The sequence below is a fragment of the Podarcis melisellensis genome, assembly GCF_964234715.1.
Source record: "Podarcis melisellensis genome assembly, chromosome: 5".
Classification (NCBI taxonomy): domain Eukaryota; kingdom Metazoa; phylum Chordata; class Lepidosauria; order Squamata; family Lacertidae; genus Podarcis; species Podarcis melisellensis.
Window position 1 is genome coordinate 6,951,475 of NC_138537.1, and position 23,467 is coordinate 6,974,941.

Consider the following 23,467-nt stretch of genomic DNA (forward strand, 5'->3'; position numbering starts at 1 on the left):
TCACCTTTTGTGAAGGACTTCTACATTACACCATCTGTTGCCTCCAGCTCCCCATTTCATCCTTCTGTTCTGGCAATCCTTCATCCATATTGTTTTCCAAAGTCTCTTTGTCCTCTTTAATTCCACTTTCCATTTCATTCTTCTGTTTTCTTAGCTTTTGGGTGGTTGCTTCCGTACCCATCTCTGCTGTTTCTCCTTGTTAAAATGTTATATATACAAACACACATACACATACAAACACACCAATTGCTCAGTGTTCCTCCATCTCTCCATTATTCCTAAAGCCACAGTTATCTCAGTTTTCCACCATCTCCATTTTACTCAAACTTCAGCCATTGAAGGAAAGGTTAGTGGAAGTCAGGGGAACGTCTGTTTCAAACTTCTCCCCCTTCCATTCCTTAACTGTGATAAAGGATGTGAAGCCTTCAAATATTGCATAGTGCCTCCACACAACATATTTCACTCCTGATACCTTGTGTGGTCCGTGTTCCGGGTTCAATGAACAAGCACACATGTACAGTATCCATCAAAGAAACTTAACATTCTTCAACTGGAGAAACTCATAGCCTTGCTCTTAGGAGTCTACTCATCTTAAAGATACAATAACATAGCATGGGGGTGTTAGAAGGGGGCTGCAGAAGAGGGAGAGAGGAGGAGGTATGGGAATGTGTGTGTAAGGGAGATTTGAGAAAAGGAAGGGGAGGGGGAGGAGAAAAGGGAGCAAGAGTAAGAATGGGGATGCAAAGGAAGTTGTCAAAAAGGAGGGAGTAAGGAGGCATTAGGTGAGGGATGAAGATGGAAGCAGGGGCATGAAAGGACCTGAAGAAAAAGAGGAGATGGGGTGAAGGGGGAAACAGATGCAAAGCAGAGCTGCAGAAAATAAGAGAGAATTGGCTTCAGAAATGGAGCTGCGAAGGTGAAAAGAGACCTCAGTAGTTGCATGAGATGAGCTGGGAAGGGAAGGGGAAATGCTAGGGGGTTCAAGTGTCAGGAGTGGCCAAGGGGTCGCTAAGTGGAGGAAGCAGGGGGGCAGCCCCATATATTTTCCTATTTTCTTATGTGTTGCAGTGGGGAACTGCACAGAGTTTATACGGATGGGGATGTGCTATAATCCCTATTATAGCCTCTTGATTGAGCTCTTTGACTCCTTCTGGCAGCTGAAAACTGAATGCCCTCAGCAGGCTGGTCAGGAAGATGAATATTTCGATCTTTGCCATCTGCATTCCCAAACAAATGCGAGCCCCTGAGGAGGAGACAAGAGGAAGGCAGCAAGTGAGCAATAATTTACTTTCCCATGTCCATTGCTTTGTAGCTATAAGCATTCTGCATAACACTTTGGCAAAATAGACATGGTTAGGATAGGGAAAACATCAAGGCTGCTGTCAGTTTTCTAGCCTGGTCAGTGCTAACCTTCCTTTCTTCTTGTTATACTTATGTTTTGTTCTGTAATTTGAAGTTCCCAATCTCATATCAAGGAAGATACATTCAAGAAGAGGATGGATTGAAGATGAAGGGTCCTGTGGGAGGGGCAGGGCAGAGAGCCAGTGTGGTGTAGTGGTTAAGGGCGGTAGTCACGTAATCTGGGGAACTGGGTTCGCGTCTCCGCTCCTCCACATGCAGCTGCTGGGTGACCTTGGGCCAGTCACACTTCTTTGAAGTCTCTCAGCCCCACTCACCTCAGAGTATTTGTTGTGGGGGAGTTACAGATAGGTAGCCGTGTTGGTCTGCCATAGTCAAAACAAAATTAAATAATTCCTTCCAGTAACACCTTAAAGACCAACTAAGTTAGTTCTTGGTATGAGCTTTCGTGTGCATGCACACTTCTTCAGATACACAGTGTATGTGCATGTATCTGAAGAAGTGTGCATGCACACAAAAGCTCATACCAAGAACTAACTTAGTTGGTCTTTAAGGTGCTACTGGAAGGAATTTTTTTATTTTGTTTTGTTGTGGGGGAGGAAGGGAAAGGAGATTGTTAGCAGCTTTGAGACACCTGAAGGGGAATGAAAGGTGGGATATCAAATCCAAACTCTTCTTCTTCGTCTTCTTCTTCTTCTTCTTCTTCTTCTTCTTCTTCTTCTTCTTCTTCTTCTTCTGGGCTAGAAGCCAGTGTAAGAGGGTCTAGCTCCCAGTGAGAACTGGGAGGGCTCACTTTTCTGTGTGCAGAATATGGATGAAGATTTAATTTTTGATAGAGGACTCTGTAATTTCCTTTATTTCTTTTCTATTTTTTCTTTCCTAATCTTTTTTCTATTTTCCTTTTTAGATTAGTATGATTTTTATTGTGTCTTATGTATAAAGCTTTTTAATAAAACTTGATTTTAAAAAATGAAAGGAAAACTTTGGTCAACTGCCCAAATCAGCAATGCAGAAAGTGGTTAAGGCCATGGAGCAAACTCTCCTGCCAGGTTTACTTCACCTTGGTAGGAACTAGCATTGCTGCCTGAAGAGAAGTTGGGTGGCTTGCAGTGGTGATGTGTGACAGGGAACAGCACTATCCTGGTGCTGGCAGTGCGGCCTCTCTCAAGGACAGGGCAGGGGTGGCAAATGTTGGGAGGTGCAGATGGAGACCACATAAGTGTATGTGCATGTGTGGGTCCCAAGCCACCAACCTAGACATCCCCTTAGCTTGCCAGTGCCTTGCCCCATTCTGCTGACCAGCAGTGCCACTCCAGCTAGAAAGATGCTCCTTCTGCTCCGGCCCACTCCCTCCTGTGCTGCTGTTGGTGTCATTTCCTGGAAGCAGACCAGTAAGCACATCTACAGATCACAACATAGCTTGGCCTTCTGCATTTACCTGCACCAAATGGCAGATATTCTTCTCTGTTCACGAATTGTCCATACTTGTCCAAAAAATGATTTGGGTTGAACTCTGCAGGTGTCTCCCATCGTGTTGGATCAAGAAGAACAGAGCGCAGATCAGGAACAATAATAGTCCCCTGCAAATAAGAAACAAGTGACTTGGAATGCATTCAGATCAACACATTTCTGGATTGTCCCACACTATCCCAAGACTAATCATTGCAGAGACTGATCTGAATTATTATTATTATTTTGGTGGGTGGCTTTGTATTCATCACTGTAAAAACTTTCTGTACAGGCAGGAACACAAGAGGACTTTCCCCCACCTCTTTTAAAATGAAAGCTCACAAGCAGGCTGAGACCTCTGGCCACTACATGCTTCTCCCCTGACACAATTGCCCCGTGGAATGGGATTTGCTGATGGTGAAACATGTCTGCAGATGGAGGATGGAGATTTTTGACTAGACAGGAAGTTCCTGTACGGCTGGCTGCATCTCTCAATATGAAACCTTCTGCTGCTCTTTGCTCTTGGGCTACAGGAGTGCAGCTGTATCACACTGTTATACCTTGGGAATGAGAAAACCACGCAGCTTGATATCCTTTGTACATTGCCTAGGGAAGCCCAAAAAACTGGCAAATTTAAAGCGCTGCATTTCATGAATCACAGCATTGGTGTAGGGCAGTTTCTTCTTATCTTGATAGCAGATTGAGTGAGCAGAACCTATGACATCTTCTATTTCCTTGTGCATTTTATCTGAAGAGAATGATGGAAACAGAAGGTTTATTGTGAATACTGCATTTTATTTCAGATGGACATTCCCTTGAACATGTTCCATAATCCTCTGTGAATGAGTCCCAGTTTCTTGCATTTTTAGGTCACCTGGTCCTCCAAAGAGCTCGTCTGTGTACATGGTTCTTCCCCACTCTAGATCCCAGGTGTGAAAAGGCTGAAAGTGAAGCTCATCACAGTTGTTTCTGGTTACCAGAGCTGGCTGGATTTGCTGAAGGGCTGGGATCAAAGGCTGTCATATATTCATTCTCCACCCCCAGCCCTCAATATTTCCTACTTACTTTCACTAATACTCATTTCCTCATCTGATCTTTGGCTAGCATCACTCCTATAAAGGTAAAGGTAAAGGACCCCTAGACGGTTAAGTCCACAGAAATGCTGATTACCTTCCCACCGCAGCACTACCTGTTTACTTACACTGGCATACTTTCGAACTGCTACGTTGGCAGAAGCTGAGACAGAGCAACAGGAGCTCACCCGTCTTATGGATTCAAACTTCCAACCTTCTAATCAGCAATCCCTAGAGGCTCAGTGCTTTAGACCACAGTGCCACCCGCATCCCTCATGTAATGGAGCATGGAGAGGCAGGAATGAGGCTCAGTCACTTATCTCACAGCAGGGGCATTCTTGTACATTTGCTGCATAAAGAAACTGCTAGCAGATTTGCAAAACAAAACAGGTTGTGGAATGCAATCAAACTGGAGGGGGGAATGCGTTGATTGCTGCATTGCAGGGGGTTGTATTAGAAGACCCTAAGGGTCTCTTCCAACCCTACTATTGTAGGCTTCCTTATGAAACCTTTAAAGAACTATGCTACACCCTAGTGGTCAAGAGAAGCCCTGGCTCTCCTCTCTCACCTTGGATATCTGGATGACTTGCCAGGAGGAGAAGTGCCCATTTCAGAGAACACCTAGTTGTGTCCGACCCTCCTACAAAGAGGTCAAAAATGCACTGGGCCAAGTTTTCTTCATCATAGGTGGACTCTGGGTCATTCCTGCTCTGGTGTTGAAAATGGGGAAAGTGACATGTCATTTACATGCATTACATTCTGTCCTTCAACACTTTATCTTCCTTCCCCCACTTATTACCATACCAGGGTGGCCACACATGCTTCATGAGAGGCGGGGTGTCCTCTTATAGTGCCTAAGGTGAAATGGGAAGCTGCTGCCACCCCCCCTTACTGTTGCTGCCCTCACTCGCTGGATCATCACCTTTTCGTGGTGAGTGGGCTTGCACATTCCTATGACCCTTGTGAGTGAAGCCATTGGGAATCTCGTACTCCCAGCAGGGTCACCCAAGGCAGTAAGGTCAAAGGGGAGGAGCTAGACAAAGAATGATCCAAGAAGTCATCAACGGCAGAACAGGTGGGTGATAAGAAGTGGTATGTTACAACGGAATTTACCGGTCGCCATGACAACTCATGCCATCAGAACAGAGCTTTACTGCAAAGACTGTTCATTGGTTAGTGTGCACTGATCTACAGACATAAAACAAATTCACGTACAGGCATCTTCCAAAAAACCCATTCCAAACCCAAACACCAAAAGATCCATGGTGATCAGCATATGGTAACAGGGGCAGGATTGTGAAATCTGGAAGCCCTTAGTCATGAAACAGCATATGGGTGGTGGATACAGATTCAGTCATTCTGACTCAAGGAACAAGGCAGTTGAGCAGCTTGGCAGCTGTATCCATGATCTACTCTGCTCACTCCAAAATGGGGGAGGGGCTAGAAAAGGTGCCCTAAGCATAGTGTGCCTCTCATTTTCCCTGACTGGATTACCACACCCAGTGGGGTCACCACCCAGCGGTGGTAAAAGACAATTGAACTTTGGAACATGGAATATATGGACAGATATAACACAGATAATGAGCATCCTGAACGCAGAACTGCCATCATTGCAAGAGAGATGTGACGTTTTAACATCAATATTGCAGTGCTTCAAGAGACTCAAAGAGCAGGCAAGGGACAACTGAAGGAAGAAAAAGGAGGCTACACATTCTTCTGGAAAGGTCTATCTGAACAAGAATGTTGAATATATGAGGGAGGCTTCGCTATCAAAAACAATCTTGTAAAGCTCCTGTCAGAAGTCCCTACCAGACTTCTGGTAAACTCACCAAAAACCAACAGGCTACTATTACCAACACACTCATTTGACAGAAAAATAAATTTAAAACTTCATGGAGGCATCCTCAGTTAGTTTAAGAATATTTTGTTTTGGATTTTCTGTTTTCTCAGTCCACATTTGAATGTCAGATAAACATCAATCCCAAAAATGCTCCAAAGGAAGACCCCATAATACACTTAAGTTTCCACTCCTTTACACTCACATTTCCTAGACATTTCTATATTTGCTTATGGACGGATGTCAACCCAACTGAGCAACTAAATTGACTATGAGAAATATTTGGAGGGAACTCAATGCGATTTTCAACTGAGATTCAGGAAAAAAGATACAGTGGTGCCTCGGTTTTCAAACAGCTTAGTTCCCGAACAACTTGGAACTTGAATGCTGCAAACCTGGAAGTCAATGTTTCGGTTTACGAACTTTGCTTTGGAAGCTGAATGTGCTCCTGAGCTTCCATTTTCACTGTTGCGCTGCTAATTTCTGCCCCCCCCATTGTAATCAAAGCCTTCCATTTCCGATTGAAGTGTCATGAGGTGATATTTGGAGCTTATATTTGGTGTTTTTGTTTTTGCTATTTTTTTGCATTTTTGTTTGTGTGGCTTTTTCATTTTTGTGACTGTAGCTTGTTCTTCATTTTATGATTGATTGATTGATTGTGTGACTACGGAAATGGATAAAAACCCACCATCCAAACAATGACTATCATCAGTGCAGGTAAGAAAGAATTTTAATTTTAATTTTTATCCATCCACAATACTGTTTTATTTATTTTATAGTACAGTACAGTGATTACAGCTTTCATTTTATGGATCAATGGCCTCATTAGATAGAAAAATTCACGTTAAATTGCTGTTTTAGGGGTTGTTTATAAAAGTCTGGAATGGATTCGTTTTCCATTACTTTCTATGGGAAAGCATGCCTCAGTTTTGGAACACTTTGATTTTGGAACAGACTTCTGGAACAGATTAAGTTTGAGAACCAAGGTACCACTGTACTGGTTTCCAGGCAAGGGATTAGTATTCACATATAACAGGGAATATAATGATTCCTTGAATGAGCTGCCTACAGTTTTGAAGCAGATACTCATTTGCATTCACATTTGTACATGAAAGCATCTATCCTTTCCTAGCTATTTTAGTAGATGCCTATGGAAGGATGTCAACTCACTTTAGCAATTAAAATGACTATGAGGGAATTGGGGGGGACAGAGAGAGATATTGGTGTCCTGGCAAGAGATTAGTATTCACTTATATTTATTTTTTTATTTTTTATTAAAGATTTCAACATAACAATTAATCAAAAACATATCATCCTCATTCCCCCCCCCTATTTTCCCCTCCCCGAAAAGAAAACTAGCCCTCCCACCCCCACCCCCCAGACTTCCCTCAGCTCCTCTCTCTGTTCACTCATAACATGGAATATAATGATTCCTTGGATGAGCAGCATTCGGTTTCAAGCAGATACTTACTTTCTCCATCTGAAGTAGATAGAAATCAATGAGATCCTGTGGCTCATGCAAAGACTGATTCTCCTTATGCTTCTCTATCTCCTCCTTTGCAAATGAACGCACCATCTCCACGCAAGAGAAAACCTTCTTGTGGGGCCCTGGGAGATGTTTCATGAGCCATGGGAACATTTCATAAAGCTAAAGCAAAGATAGCAGAAATGCTGCCATTACCATGAGGAAGCTTGTTCAAACCAATTGTGCTTTGGAATTGCACTTAAAAAACATGATCTGCATTATTATTCAGGGCTAGCATATTAGTGTGAGTCTCACTAAGAAGAAGGAAGGTGTCTATAGCTTCTCTGGAATCCCACAATGATTGGATTCTGTGAATTATCCCTAGGTGAAAATATGAAAGAAAAGTATGGCTCAAAATATTTTTCCAGCTCCCCGGCATAATTTCAAAACTGGGCACAATCACAGGACCTCTCCTGGAACAAGTTAGTGCCCTCTTGTGGCAGGTGGGGGTGGGTGGAGAATAGGGATGGGGGGAATTCAAGTATGTTTCATGAGTACTTTTTTTTTACAGATTAGGAATGGATGTAGAAATGTGGAGAACTGAACTTAAATTTGAGGAAAGGGTTTAGTTGATCATACAGAAGGGGGCTGCTTTCCTCAGCAATAGCGATAGTGCTTGAGTTGCTGGTCTCTCTTTCATTAAAAAAAAATTCCAGCCAAGTGGTGGCTGCAGGGGCCTCACCATGGATGCCATCATGATTGCCACTGCTAGGTGGGTATAGAGTAGACACATTTAGTTTTCCATGATGGCAACAAAACAATGTAATTCCCTTCTTCAGAAGATTATTTTGTTCACCTCTCTTCCCCTTGGTGGGCTCTCGAGGACCTATTCTGAAGGTCATTATTCCATTTTTGTCCCATCTTCCCTCCAAAGAGTCTTCTGTGGTGGACAAAGTCTTCTTTTGTTGCTGTTTTGTGCGTGTTTTTTATCTCAATGATAATCATGAGCAATGGATCAGGCTGTGAGATAGTAAGTGGCCGTTATCTCAGATCAATTTAAACCTGATCTCACTTCTCCAACCCTCTATCAGAATACTGATTTGTGGTATTAAGGTCCTTGGGAGACCTGTTTGGCAGGAATGGAAATGACTACTCACAGCATAACCAAAGCTACATGCAAATTGTATGGAAAAATCTATGGCTTCTATCAGCTTCTGGAGCCTTTCATCTTCAAAAGCAAACCGGTGCCCAAAAGCCACAGCACTTATCATGTTTGAGACTGAAGTAGCGATGGGCATGGAGGGGTCAAGTGGCTGTCCTGCAAAATAAAGTTATACTAATGTTAGCTCAGCTGGTCCAGTTCATACAGAGAGTCGGGTTTCATGGTGGCAAAGAGAAACTGCTGGAATCGCCATTAGGAACCAAGAAAAGCATATCATACTCCTTTCTAAAATGGACAGAGGTAGGACACAAATATATTTCCATATGCCAGCTCAGCACCATCACTTAGCATCACATACCCTTTGAACGTGCAAAAGCCTCCACGAGCTGATGGGCCTCCTCTGCTACTTGCTGCTCCATGCCTTTCTTTTCCTGCCACAGCTTCCGCAGAGTAACTACAACAAAGCGTCTCTGTTTCCTCCAGGTGTGACCATTTGATAATGCAATACCTATGGAAAATCAGTGAGAAAAAACAACAATCATACCTCGGGTTAAAGTCGCTTCAGGTTAAATCTTTTCAGGTTGCCTCCCATGGCGACCCGGAAGTAACAGAACAGGTTACTTCAGGGTTTTGCCGCTCACACATGTGCAAACGCTCAGAATGACGTCACACGCATGTGCACTTTACAGTATCAGCAAAAAGTGAGATTTCTCGACAGCTCTACCATTTTGATTTTTGAAGAGAAAACTGGTATCGGATACAGTGTGATGTCGACAAGTTTAGATTTTTCCATGGAAGGCCGTCACAATCAAATTTCACTTCTCATTTGGGGGACAAATGGATGGCAGGTGTTGTAGAAGGATAAAGGACTTAACTTGCTTCTGGCCACCCTAACCTGGTGGGTCAGTTTCTCAGCCAGAGCAACAGACCACACCAGAGCATATCATGAGTCTACTGAAAGCCCTGCTGTACAGTGTCAACATTTAGCTTTTTGTAAGCAAGCATTTATCAGCAAAATAGATGCTTTGATTCACCAATTATTCCTAGCAAAGCTAAGAAGGAAGTTGGGTTTATCTATGTAAACAGCCCCTAGGTGTTGGCTCCTAGGTAATGCATTTCCCGTTGTGTTGCAGCAGTAATAGAGAACCTTTGTTTTGTTTTTCTGGACAGCCCTTTAAATGTTTCATCTTCAGAAAATACCAGTAGAAATTCTTATTCTTCACTACTTACCCTTCCCTTTCATCAGAGTCCTAATTAAAGGAGACTCTGGTCGCTCATCTAATTCTTCAAAGTGGCCAATGAGCGCTTCTTTCACTGCTTGGAATCCAGACAGTACTACAATGGGTAGATGTCCAAACCATAGTGTGTAAATATTTCCATGTTGCTTTCCCAGCTACCATTTGGTGGTTCAAAAGAGAAGAGAGGAATGATGTGTTCAAAAAATGCAGTTGGATATTTCAACTTAATACGAGAACGTTATCCTCCCTCACCTCTGCAGTTTCTCACTATGTGCAGTTCTCTTGCTATTATCTTTCCCCCTCCTTCTCCTCTTCCCCTTCCTTCCTTCCTTCCTTCCTGCTTCCCTCCCTCCCTCCCTCCCATAATTCCAACCCATTTGTTTTACTCCCTCCTCCCTCCTCCCTCGTTTTGCAGGAGATGATCCACCGCGACTAAGGGATAGCAGGTTGCTAGCTCCGAGGGGAGTCCAATCCTAGGGGTTTCCTTTTACTGAGGTTTCCTTTTAGCTGTGCCTCAACTGCTGAGGGTTTCTTACAAGCCTCACACAGTTCCCTTTTAGCTTTGCCTCACACGTTTCCTTTCACTATCACCTTCATGTGAGATCTGTTTCCTGGCCCTAAGATTAACATCCTAAGATTACCTATTAGAAACTACAAAGACGAAACTGCCCAGTCTTTGAGGACGCAGGACGCCTGCCTGTCTAAGTGTGTACGTGATTTGTGGAGAGCAAGGAGAAATGGGCAGCAGAGGCAAAAGGGCATGGAAAGGACATGAATGTAGGATCTTAAGGGATTTAATCAGAAAATATCGTCAATATATCAAACCCAGTCAACACAATGCTTTCATCGTGGACACTATGGCTTGATGTATATTTTATAAATCTTCATGGTAATCCCATCTGACCCCTACAGTAGGCTTGCCATACATAGGGAAAATTCCTGACATGTCCTGACAGGAATCGGCAAAATGTCAGGGAGCACCCAGATGTACGGCAACCCATTGAAAAAAGCTCAACAATTTCCTAAAAAATGGCAACCCTAGTTTGCCGCAGAGATCCTTTAAGAAGATTTTGGTATTTTAGTTTATAATTTGTTTTTTATAAGTGCTTCTGGTTTGAGTGAAAAAGATTGAATAGGGCATGGAGGTTAGTACCTGTTGAGAGGCTGCTGTGAATGAATGCTGTGGTCTGTCTTTCTGTAATAATATTTTATTCTTTTTTCATATAGAAAGTTACATTTCTTAACCTTGGTAACCTCAAGGTAAGATTACTTGCACTGTGTTGTACATAGGGCTGCCTCTGAAGACAGTTCGGAAACTTCAGCTAGTGCAGAATTCAGCGGCCAGGTTGCTAACCGGAATCATAGAATCATAGAGTTGGAAGAGACCACAAGGGCCATCGAGTCCAACCCCCTACCAAGCAGGAAACACCATCAGAGCACTCCTGACATATGGTTGTCAAGCCTCTGCTTAAAGACCTCCAAAGAAGGAGACTCCACCACACTCCTTGGCAGCAAATTCCACTGTCAAACAGCTCTTACTGTCAGGAAGTTCTTCTTTCTTGTAGTTTGTACAAGAGTCTTGTACAAGAATCTTCTTTCTTGTAGTTTGGATCCATTGCTAGGTGTCAGCTTCTCTGGAGCAGCAGAAAACAACCTTTCTCCCTCCTCTATGTGACATCCTTTTATATATTTGAACATGGCTATCATATCACCCCTTAACCTCCTCTTCTCCAGGCTAAACATGCCCAGCTCCCTTAGCCGTTCCTCATAAGGCATCGTTTCCAGGCCTTTGACCATTTTGGTTGCCCTCCTCTGGACACGTTCCAGTTTGTCAGTGTCCTTCTTGAACTGTGGTGCCCAGAACTGGACACAGTACTCCAGGTGAGGTCTGACCAGAGCAGAATACAGTGGCACTATTACTTCCCTTGATCCTAGATCCTTTTCACATGTACTGCTCTCAAGCCAGGTGTCACCCATCTTGTATTTGTGCCTCTCATTTTTTTTTGCCCAGGTGCAATACTTTACATTTCTCCCTGTTAAAATTCATCTTGATTGTTTTGGCCCAGTTCTCTAATCTGTCAAGGTCGTTTTGAAGTGTGATCCTGTCCTCTGGGGTGTTAGCCACCCCTCCCAGTTTGGTGTCATCTGCAGATTTATAATAATAATAATAATAATAATAATAATAATAATAATAATAATAATTTATTATTTATACCCCGCCCATCTGGCTGAGTTTCCCCAGCCACTCTGGGCGGCTCCCAATCAGTGTTAAAAACAGTACAGCATTACATATTAAAAACTTCCCTGAACAGGGCTGCCTTAAGATGTTTTCTGAATGTCAGGTAATTCTTTATCTCTTTGACATCTGATGGAAGGGCGTTCCACAGGGCGGGTGCCACTACCGAGAAGGCCCTCTGTCTGGTTCCCTGTAGCCTCACTTCTCGCAATGAGGGAACCGCCAGAAGGCCCTCGGCGCTGGATCTCAGTGTCCGGGCTGAACGATGGGGGTGGAGACGCTCCTTCAGGTATGCAGGACCGAGGCCGTTTAGGGCTTTAAAGGTCAGCACCAACACTTTGAATCGTGCTCGGAAACGTACTGGGAGCCAGTGCAGATCTCTCAGAACCGGTGTTATGTGGTCCCGGCGGCCACTCCCAGTCACCAGTCTACCTGCTGCATTCTGGATTAATTGCAGTTTCCGGGTCACCTTCAAAGGTAGCCCCACGTAGAGCGCGTTGCAGTAGTCCAAGCGTGAGATAACTAGAGCATGCACCACTCTGGCGAGACAGTCCGCGGGGAGGTAGGGTCTTAGCCTGCGTACCAGGTGGAGCTGGTAGACAGCTGCCCTGGACACAGAGTTAACCTGCGCCTCCATGGACAGCTGTGAGTCCAAAATGACTCCCAGGCTACGCACCTGGTCCTTCAGGGGCACAGTTACCCCATTCAGGGCCAGGGAATCCTCCACACCTGCCCGCCTCCTGTCCCCCGAAAACAGTACTTCTGTCTTGTCAGGATTCAACCTCAATCTGTTAGCCGCCATCCAACCTCCAACCGCCTCCAGGCACTCACACAGGACCTTCACCGCCTTCACTGGTTCTGATTTAAAGGAGAGGTAGAGCTGGGTGTCATCTGCATACTGATGAACACCCAGTCCAAACCCCCTGTTGATCTCTCCCAGCGGCTTCATATAGATATTAAAAAGCATGGGGGAGAGGACAGAACCCTGAGGCACCCCACAAGTGAGAGCCCAGGGGTCTGAACACTCACCCCCCCCACCACTTTCTGGACACGGCCCAGGAGGAAGGAGCGGAACCACTGTATGACAGTGCCCCCAGCTCCCAGCCCCTCTAGACGGTCCAGAAGGATGTTATGGTCGATGGTGTAAAAGGCCGCTGAGAGATCCAGCAGAGCTAGGAAACAGCTCTCACCTTTGTCCCTAGCCCGCTGGAGATCATCAACCAGCGCGACCAAGGCAGTTTCAGTCCCATGGTGAGGCCTGAATCCCGATTGGAAGGGATCCAAATGGTCCGTTTCCTCCAGGAGTGCTTGGAGTTGTTCAGCAACCACCCGCTCAATCACCATGCCCAAGAATGGCAGATTTGAGACTGGGCGATAGTTGGCCAAATTGGCCGGGTCTAAAGATGTTTTTTTAAAGAAGCGGTTTAATGACCGCCTCTTTCAGCGGGTCTGGGAAGGCTCCCTCACAGAGGGAAGCATTCACCACCCCGCAGAGCCCATCGCCCAGCCCTTCCCGGCTCGCTTTTATCAGCCAGGATGGGCAAGGATCAAGGAGACAGGTGGTCGGTTTCACTCGTCCAAGCAGCCTGTCCATATCCTCGGAGGTAACAGATTGGAATTGATCCCATGTAACAGGACCAGACAGAACTCTAGCACTCTCCCGCCCTGGCCCTGCTCCCACGGTGGAGTCTACCTCCCTCTGAATCTGAGCGATTTTATCTGCAAAAAAATTTGCAAAAGCATTGCAGGAGATCTTGGGGTCCCTACCAGGCCTCCTCACATCTCCCTTTTTTGTATTCCACTTCTATTAATTGTTTCAGCAATTCCCTTCCATCTTCCTCTATTTTCTGTCATAAAATTGTCTTAACATATTTTAACCTTATTTTCCCTTTAATACTCCAATAATCTATTTATACTTAATTCCTTCTAACATTTCTACTAAAGCCGTATAACTTCATTCCAACATTTTTCTAATACTCATTAATATTACAATATTTCTATAAATAGTCTTTAAACTTTTTCCAATCTTCTTCCACCATCTCTTCTCCCTGGTCTCGGATTCTGCCAGTCATTTCCGCCGATTCCATATAGTCCATCAACCTGGTAGTCTTCTGTCCGAGGCTCTTAAGTCTTTTCCAAGTCCCTTCTGCAAGTCTTCTTCATATTTATACATGCACTTTACTTTGTCTTCTACTGATCTTATTTTTATTTTCCTTCCTATGAGAGTGAAGAATAGATCTCGGGGAAACTCCCACCTAGAAATGATTTTATTTCTTCTCGACAGGGCAACCAAATCTCCGTAGTTAAAACTAAGATCCAAAAAATATTTCGGAACGTCTTTCAAAATTTCTCCAAGTCTGAAGGCCCTCACAATTTTAATCTCTTCTTGACCAAAGTCTAGGTCCCAAGAATCAGCAAATTCCTGTGTGAGGGGATCTATCAAACTTTCCTTCTCCAGTTCAGGTAGGGCTCTGATCCTCAAAATCTGATTTTCTTTAAATTCAATCATAGAAGGCATCAACTTATGGTCATCAAGTTGCATCTGTAAGGCTGGGACTCTCTCTCTCTCCAATTGTGTTACTTTAGGTTCAACGGCAACAACTTTCTCCCTAGCCTTCTCCGGAGTTTGCCATGTCAAAGTAGATTCTTGTATCAATTTCTGAATAGTTTCTGCATTGATGTTCACTTTTTATCCCAAATTATCGATTTTGGTAGTTACCACATCCACCTTCTTGTTAAGCTGTTCCAGTGGGTCATTTATCTTACTTAATGCAACCGCTAAGGCCTCTTCTGTCGACATTCTTAACCGATTCAAGGTCAGTCCCAGAATCTCACAGCTTTTTATCTTGCAGCTGGAAATTCCCCCAGCTCAGCTCTTGTAACAGTTTCAAAGGCTTCCTCCAGAGGTCCTTTTGGACACAGCTCAAACAATAAAGTTAGTTTCAATTTTCAGTTACTTTTCCTCCTTTTTAAATGCAGATGGAGACAATGGAAACAATGTATTTCTCTTATTTAACTAGCTGTCAGTGAACGTTCTAATCACGGTCAATGAGCATTCTAAAGCACGTCTGTCCTGCTGGCAGCCCGTTTCCAGGATCGGAGCGGTGGTATTTTAACTCTGTTCGCTCTCTCCTGCAGGTATATTCAGTCCAAAACTTTCCCCCCTCTTCTCCTGCCACCGGGGGGGGGGGGGTTTGGTATTTTTTACCGATGGAAATTTAGTCCTTTACAATAGGCTTTCCACGACTTCAGCTTGCATCCTCATTGCTTCAGTCTATTTACAAAAGGGGAAGGTGGACTTCCTGTTTTGGACCTCCCCGTTTCGACATCAAATTAAGACGTTTAAAAATCCAATTCTCCGCTCTACTCATGGGTAGTTGCTTTAAGATCAAATTGTCCACAGGAAAAAGTCAGCGCTCTCCGGCAACAGCTATGCGGCTTCGCTCCATGGAAGAAGCAGTCAATTTGAAGCACCGCGCCGCTCACCCCACGTCGCTCCAGATCCCCGAAACTGGGTTTCCCCGCGAGTAGGGGAGGCACAAAAGGTGCCAGCCGAATCCCATGTTCACAGGCTTCTCCCGCCTGTGATTTTTAGTGGGTCTCCGCCTTCGCCATGGCGACTAGACCCGGATTTCCACGAGGCAAATTCCTCCCAATCAGAGGAATTCCGCCATTACCGGAGGCGCCAACCCGGAAGTCAATTAGTTTCTGGACCTTTTCAAAGTGCTTGTTTTGACCTAGAAAGCCTTAAATGGCTCAGGACCACAATACCTCAAGGACTGCCTCTTTCGATATGATCTTAACCAGACCCTGATATCATCTTCTGAGGCCCTTCCTTGTGTTCCTCCACCATAAGAGGTCCAGAGGGTGGCAACACAAGAATGGAGCTGCTCTGCAGTGACTCCCCGTCTGTGGAATTCTCTCGCCAGGGAAGTTCACCTGACAAAACCTTCCTTTTTAACTAGTTGATTTCATTGACATCCTATGCCCTTTTAAAATGTGGTTCTTTTTTGTGGCGGGGGGTGTTATTGGGTGGTTAATAATAATAATAATAATATTCCAATTAACAAAACAATCGGAATATAGAATTTTTCCATATACAGTCATACCTCGTGTTACGTTTGTGTCAGGGAACTGCCATCAGAGCAAGAAACGGAGGCAGGGCTCCCGAGCGATGCCGGAGAGGGGACTAGCAGGGGGGAAGGATTTCAGCGTAACACCCATAGAGAAGAGAGGGAGATGGAGGAATTGGTGACAGGGCTCCAAGACCCTTCACCCGAAACTAGTGGAGAGAGCGCTGGGACGCCCCTGCCTTCCCCTTACTTGCGCAGACGCGTTCCGCGCAGGGAACATAGGAGGAGACTCGGGGTCAAACAGCTTTTATGCTGGAAGAGGTTCAAGAGACGCCCACTCTCGGATTCTGCAAGTGACTAACAGGTCACGGAGGGCGAGCTCTGACCCTAAGCATGGTTGGGCAAGCAAACTAACTAAACTGAAGGCAATTTACGCACAAGTAACCCCTCACAACCATTACAGCAATCCGAGAGTCATTTATGTTACTTGTGCGCAAGCAGTGGAAACATGAGCCAGACTGGAGGCGCCGGGGCAGCGGAGCCAGCTGCAGGGGCGCAGGACCTAATGAAGAGGAACCAGGAGCTGGAACAGCATGTAGCACTGCTGATGGCGCGGCTGGACGAGAGGCGCACCCAGGACGCGCAGGTTAGACCCACCCCAGTGGCAAAGAAGGTGCCCGGACTAGTACACAAATTTGGGGGGGAAGCCCCAGGAATATAATGGATTCCGAACGGAAATAGAGTACGCCTTGCAGCTGCAGCATGATGACTTTGCTGACGAGGCAGCGCAGGTGGCGTATATTGTGGGGCACCTTGTGGGCAACGCGAGGGAATGGGTTAGACCCTTGATGGCTGCGCAGAACCCCGCCATGAAGGACGTTCAGAAGTTTTTTCAGGCAATGGACGCTATGTATTCTAGCCAATTGGGAGAGAGTGTGAACCAAAGGGAGCTGATGAGATGCAAGCAGGGGGACCTTTCCGTTAGAGACTACTGGTCCCGCTTTGCGATGCTAATACACCGGCTCGAATGGGATCTGGATAGCCCTCCCATACGGATGCTGTTTGAGAAGGGGTTGTCCCCAACCGTTAAAGATGAGCTCTCCCACGCACCCCGCCCGGAGACTATGGATCAGCTGACGAAAGCTGCGCTGGCGATAGGCGCTCGCCAGGAAGCGCACGCTTTGGAAAGGCGGGAAGGGAGAGGAGAGCATTGCCCTGACTACCGCATTCCTGAGATGCCAAGGCAGTCTCCCGGTGACGTGGTGCCAATGGAAATTGATGGGGCGCGCGCCCGCAAGGCTCCGAGCGCCCACCAAGGAGTCAAAAGGGAGGGAAAGGCTTGGAGAAACACCAAGAACTGTTTCCTCTGCCAACGGCCAGGACACTTTGCCAGGGTCTGTCCACAAAGAAAGGCTTGGCAAGGGATGGTGGGAGCCACTGGAAGCGAGGAGGAGGGGGCAAAGGAAAAGGTGTAGGGAAACGCCAGCGCTTGACTGCCCACAGGGGGGCGCAGCAGCCAAACGAACAGATAACAGAAGTGCCCCAACCAGACCCACCCAAGGCTTCTATAGCGATAGAGGTGGTGCTAGAACTCCCAAATGGACACCCAGTCAAGGTGAAGGCAATGCTGGACTCAGGCAGCTCCTGTAATTTTTTTAGTAAGGAGTTTGCACTAGAGCACGAACTCCACCTGCTGCCACTCGATTTCCCACTCCAAGTGACCACGATAGATGGCAGGGAGCTGCTAGGAGGGGAGGTAACACATCAAACCCCACCCATGAGAATGAGTGTGTCCAGGCACACCGAAACCATTGCCTTTCACGTGGCCACACTGGCGGGACCCCTGATAATACTGGGCATGAGCTGGCTAGTGCTACATGATCCAGTGGTGGCTTGGCATCAACGGACAGTCACCTTCGGGTCAGCGCACTGTTTGGAACACTGTCTGGGGGGGAGAAGCCCAGGGTGAGGTTGGCCAGAGTGGCAGCAACTACACTGAAGCAGAGAGCGGAGGTGCCGCCGCAGTACGTAGACTTACAGGAAGTCTTCAGCGAGAGGGAAGTGGACAGGCTGCCGCCACATAGGCCTTTCGACTGCCAAATCAACCTACTCCCTGGGGCACAGCTGCCGGTGGGTAAGCTGTATGCCATGTCGGACCGAGAGATGCAGGAGTTGCGGGACTTTATTGACAAAAACCTAAAAAGGGGGTTTATAAGGGAATCTAAGGCAGTAGGGGGGAGCCCTGTGTTTTTTGTAGACAAGAAAAACACGGATCAGCTTAGGCTGGTCGTGGACTATCGAAAATTGAACCTTGTATCGGAACCCGTGACCTTCCCAATGCCCAGAATTGATGATATTCTGACTAGGGTGAGGAAGGGTAAGATCTTCACCAAGCTGGACCTCCGGGGAGCATACAATCTGATTAGAATGAGGAAGGGGGACGAATGGAAAGCCACCATGTTACCCCCCTAGGGGCCTTTGAGTACCTAGTCATGCCATTTGGATTACAATTGGGCTCAGCCTGTTTTCAAAGCTTCATGCACCATGTGCTGGGCCCCCTGCTGTACAAAAACTGCGTAGCATTTCTGGACGACGTCCTGATCTATTCGGACGATGAAAAGCAGCATGTCCAGGAGGTCAGGGAAGTGCTGAAGAGGCTACAGGAGCACCAGTTGTGGGTCAAGCTGGAAAAGTGCCAATTTCACGCCAGAGAAGTGGAATTTCTGGGATACAAGTTGTCGGACAGAGGACTAGCCATGGACCCCGGCAAGGTGCAGGCGGTGCTGGAATGGAAGGCCCCCAAAACCCGGAAGGATGCGCAGAGGTTCCTTGGGTTCAGCAACTTCTACCGGAAGTTCATCAAGAACTTCGCCCACTTGACTGCACCCATCACGGATTGTCTCAGTAGCAAGAAGAAGTTCGTCTGGACGGAAAGTGCCCAACGATCCTTCGAAAGGCTAAAGAAGGTGTACGCCTCGGAGGAACAGCTCCTGCACGTGGATCTGCAGAAGCCGATGAGGCTGGAGACCGACGCATCAGACAGAGCCATTGGAGCGGTGTTGCTGCAGCCGGGACGGAGCCAACACACCTGGAGGCCGTGCGCCTTCTTCTCACGGAAACTGAACAAATCGGAACAGAACTACAGGGTGTATGATCGCGAACTGTTAGCTATTTATGCAGCGTTTCGGCAGTGGAGACATCTCCTAATAGGGGCTCAGCACAAGATTCAGGTTTGCACTGATCACAAGAACTTGGAATATTGGAGAACAGCTCGAGTCCTCAACCAGAGACAGATTCGATGGTCACAGGAGTTCTCCATGTTCTTCTTTGAGATCAAGTACATGCCGGGGGAAGAGAACGTGAAGGCAGATGCGCTTTCCCGGAAGCCATAGTATACGGAAGGAGAAGGACTGCCCGAAGCTCGACACGTGTTCCCTGAGGAACGATGGGTTTGTGGGGGAGCGTTGGTTGGGAAACGAGAACTAACCGAGCTGATTCGTCAGGACGAATTCGCCCAAACCAGAATCAGGGAACTCAGGGGAACTGGGGGAGATCAGGGAGGCTTTGAGGAAAGGGAAGGACTGCTGTATTACAAGGGAGCAATGTATGTGCCCGGGGAAGCCCTGCGGGAAAGGGTGCTCAAACAGCTTCACGACAACCCAACTGCGGGGCACTTTGGGCAACACAAAACTATGTTACTGGTTACTAGGCAGTTCTGGTGGCCAAGGGTGAGGGAAGATGTACGAGAGTATGTACGGGGGTGTGACCGCTGCCAACGGGCCAAGGGGGAGAGGGTGGCCCTGGCAGGGTTACTGGAACCCTTACCCACACCGGGGAGACCATGGGAGGTTGTGTCGATCGATTTCATGACAGATTTACCCAAATCCAGAGGGAAGACAGCAGTCATGGTAGATCTGCTAACCAAAATGTGCCATTTTATAGCGTGTTCACATGCAGTAACGGCCGAGGAAACTGCCCGGTTGTTTGTGGATCACATCTTCAGGTTGCATGGGGCTCCTTCGAGGGTTATCTCCGACCGAGGGAAACAATTTACCTCGAGGTTCTGGAGGAGTCTCATGAACTTATTGCAGGTGGAAGTGGGATTCTCGACGGCACGACACCCGGAGACCAACGGGCAAGCAGAGAGGGCGAACAGCGTTTTACAGCAATACCTGCGCTGCTACGTCAACGAGAGACAGAACGATTGGGTAGAGAAGCTAGCACTAGCGGAGTTTGCGTATAACAACGCTGAGCATGTGTCCACGGGGATGAGCCCATTCATGGCTAATTATGGGTGTCACCCCAAGGCTTTTCCCGGGAGAGGGGAGGAAGGGTGGAGCGTGCCCGCCGCAGAGCAGTTTGTGGAAGAAATGGAAGCCCTGCACCAGCAGCTTAAGATGAACCTGGATAGGGCCAAGGAGGTGTACAAGAGACAAGCAGACAAACGTCGCCGGGAAGGGGAGACCATTAGGGTGGGGGACTGGGTGTGGTTATCCACATAAGGCTTACCCTTCAAGGGCGGGTGTAACAAACTGAGGCCAAAACGGCTGGGACCATTTGAGGTGACACACCAAGTGAACCCGGTGGCGTTCCGGCTCCACCAGAGCAAGAAACGGAGGCAGGGCTCCCGAGTGATGCCGGAGAGGGGACTAGCAGGGGGGAAGGATTTCAGTGTAACACCCATAGAGAAGAGAGGGAGATGGAGGAATTGGTGACAGGGCTCCAAGACCCTTCACCCGAAACTAGTGGAGAGAGCGCTGGGACGCCCCTGCCTTCCCCTTACTTGCGCAGACGCGTTCCGCGCAGGGAACATAGGAGGAGACTCGGGGTCAAACAGCTTTTATGCTGGAAAAGGTTCAAGAGACGCCCACTCTCGGATTCTGCAAGTGACTAACAGGTCACGGAGGGCGAGCTCTGGGCGAGCCCTAAGCATGGTTGGGCAAGCAAACTAACTAAGCTGAAGGCAATTTACGCAAAATTTACGCAATTTATGCACAAGTAACCCCTCACAACCATTACAGTTTGCTTCAGGTTGCACGTTTTCAGGTTGCGTTCCGCAGCCACCCAGAAGTACCAGAAAGGGTTATTTCTGGGTTTCGCTGTTCATGCATGCGCAGATGTGCAAAATAATGTCATGCGCATGCTCAGAAGCGGAGAATCGCAACCCGCACGTGCTCAGATGCGCAGACGGGTGTTGCATTCTTCTCAGGATCCCATTCGCAACCAGAGGTACCACTGTAGAAAGTTATATTTGTTACTCAATAATTATATTCCATTTCAACAAAACAAGCTACTGCCCTCTCACCCAACATCAATGCTTATAACTCGAATTGCATACAATTGCATTTTAAAGTTCCATTTTATCTAATTTAACACTCTCTAACATGTTTCTTAATATATTCTGCTGTTTTCTTACACTTCAAACCCCGCTGTGGTGTTTGCATATGGGAAATAACTTTTTGTATACGGTGGTACCTTGAGTTACAAATGCTTCAAGTTAAGTTTATTTTGTGTTATGAATGATTTTAACCCGGAAGTAAGTTTTCCGAGCTCTCAGAGGCCTCCACGAATGCCAGGAGCCAGGCCCCGACATCCGCAGGATGCCCAGCAGGTTGCCTCCCAGCCCCAAAGTTAGGTAAGGAACACTTACCAAACAAAGACTAAGAGCAATGAAGCTGTTAAGAAAACAAAGGTGAGCCTGAGCCAAAAAGCCTTTTACCAACCCTTGCCCTACCCCCAGCCATAGCAAGATGGGTGGCACCTAGCCAGGTAAGCCCATCTACCCTGTGGGAGAGGGGAGTGGAAAATTTTGGGATTCTGCAAGGGATTTTGGGATTTGTTTATGTGTGTGTGCCCTGTGCCTTTGCCTCTGCTTTGCTCCTTCGTTTGGGGGACTTCTGGGGGACTCTGTCTTCTGCCATTGTTTTGGGGATTGTGTGGGGTTTGGGGTTCAGCTTCTTGTTTGGGGATCGTGTGGGGTTTGGGATTCAGCTACTGGTTGACTGTGTAACTGCAGATATGGATAAATTCCCCCCCCCCCATCCAAACAATCATCGGCATGTAAGAAAAACATAAAAGTTAATTTTTTCATCTACAATGCTATCTATTTATTTTATAATACAGTATATTGATTATTGCCTTCATTTTATGGATCAATGGTCTCGTTAGACAGTAAAATTCGTGTTAAATTGCTGATTTATGGGGTGTTTTTCATCTTCTGGAACGGATCAATCCGTTACTTTCAATGGGAAAGTGTGCTTCAGGTTAAGAATGCTTCAGGTTAAAAACAGACTTCCAGAACCAATTAAGTACTTAACCTGAAGTACCACTGTAGACTGGAAAGGTTTTCCAATCTTCTTTAAAAGATTCTAAATTTGTATCTTTTTTCAATTTTTGCCATCTCTGCATATTCCAAGATTTTCATAAACCATTCTTCTTTTGAGGGTGTTCTCTCCTTCCTCAGTTTAACAGTATACAATAAATATTTTTGATCTGTAATTTTTAATGCGTATTTTCAACTTGTATATGGTTTTGTGCTTTTCAATATTAATAATAATAATACTATTTTACATTATTACTATTATTTGTATTGCTTACAGCTTCTAACAACGGAGGCTTATGGCATTTACCAATTTAACCCATGCTATTGTTGAAACTGAAATATCACAATTGTTGGGAGAAATAGATAAAACAATTGCTGGCATCAGACTGAATTATCACTAAGATGTAAGTACCTTAATGAGAGTATCTTCATGAATCTTCAATCCAAGGATCCACAAGGTTCCAATGAGAGGAAGCTTAAGAGGGCCTGGAGGGTAATTCCTGTTTGACCACAGCAGTTTCTTGAAGTTCAGAATCAGAAGAGCCACCAGCAGAGCAATCAAAAGTGCCCATATCTCCATCCTTCTCTTGCTGTCTCTTTCTCCTTAATTCTTTCTAGGTTGCCTGGTCAGGTTCAACTCTCTTTCTCTAAGGGCTTTTTTATTTTCTCAAAGACATCAGCAGTACTCTCTGTTTATATATGCTCAGTTATTAAAAACAATTAAGCAACAAGGGATGTGACACCATATGCAAGTAGCCTTGCAATTTGGTTGCAAGTCTTGGAATACAATCAAACACTATAATCATTCTAATATGTGTCACGCAAATGAAAGGATGTGTGATTTATATTAGACACATTGAACTTCCAAGGGACTGTGATGTACTCCCAGTATAAAAGAACTGGCCGTGATCTACCCATTGGCATTGGAGAGAGGAGGTGCACGTGTGGGATGGGTGAGTGGAAGGAGAGGATTGCCCAGAGTTCTTGAGATTTTTGGAGGGTGGATTGACCAGGCTTTTGGGGGGATACAGACATTCATTGCCCACTTTGATTCATCCCGCGATCGACCAGGTTCAGCAGGGGATCTACCGTCTGGACATGCCTGATTTATATGAATTGCAGTTAGAATCCAGGCTATCTTAAGACCGATTTTATGTCACAAATATTTGGGAAATGATTTTGTACCAACCATTCATGTAATAAAAATGAATATGAGAAAAGCCTTGCCAGATCACACCAAAATCCTCTCTAGT

The 23,467-nt window shown here is 46.1% G+C and overlaps 1 protein-coding gene across 1 annotated transcript; it reads right to left on the minus strand.

Moving 5' to 3' along the window:
* Positions 1 to 640: 640 nt before the first annotated feature.
* Positions 641 to 22,876, minus strand: LOC309369820 (cytochrome P450 2J2-like). Its single transcript, XM_081911161.1, has 9 exons — positions 22,627 to 22,876; positions 9,576 to 9,738; positions 8,704 to 8,853; positions 8,341 to 8,501; positions 7,190 to 7,366; positions 4,450 to 4,591; positions 3,369 to 3,556; positions 2,798 to 2,939; positions 641 to 1,243 (listed from the first exon to the last, which is right to left on the minus strand). The coding sequence occupies exons 1-9, from the start codon at positions 22,792 to 22,794 to the stop codon at positions 1,056 to 1,058; spliced, it is 1,479 nt and encodes a 492-aa protein (XP_081767287.1). The 5' UTR covers positions 22,795 to 22,876; the 3' UTR covers positions 641 to 1,055.
* Positions 22,877 to 23,467: the final 591 nt, after the last annotated feature.

Coding starts and splice junctions, on each gene's coding strand:
- LOC309369820 (XM_081911161.1), bottom strand. CDS start 22,794: ATGGAGATATGGGCACTTTTGATTGCTCTGCTGGTGGCTCTTCTGATT. Junction 4,592..7,189: donor ATCTACTTCAGATGGAGAAA/GTAAGTATCTGC, acceptor TTTCAACACCAG/AGCAGGAATGACCCAGAGTC. Junction 1,244..2,797: donor ATATCTGCCATTTGGTGCAG/GTAAATGCAGAA, acceptor TCTCCTCCTCAG/GGGCTCGCATTTGTTTGGGA.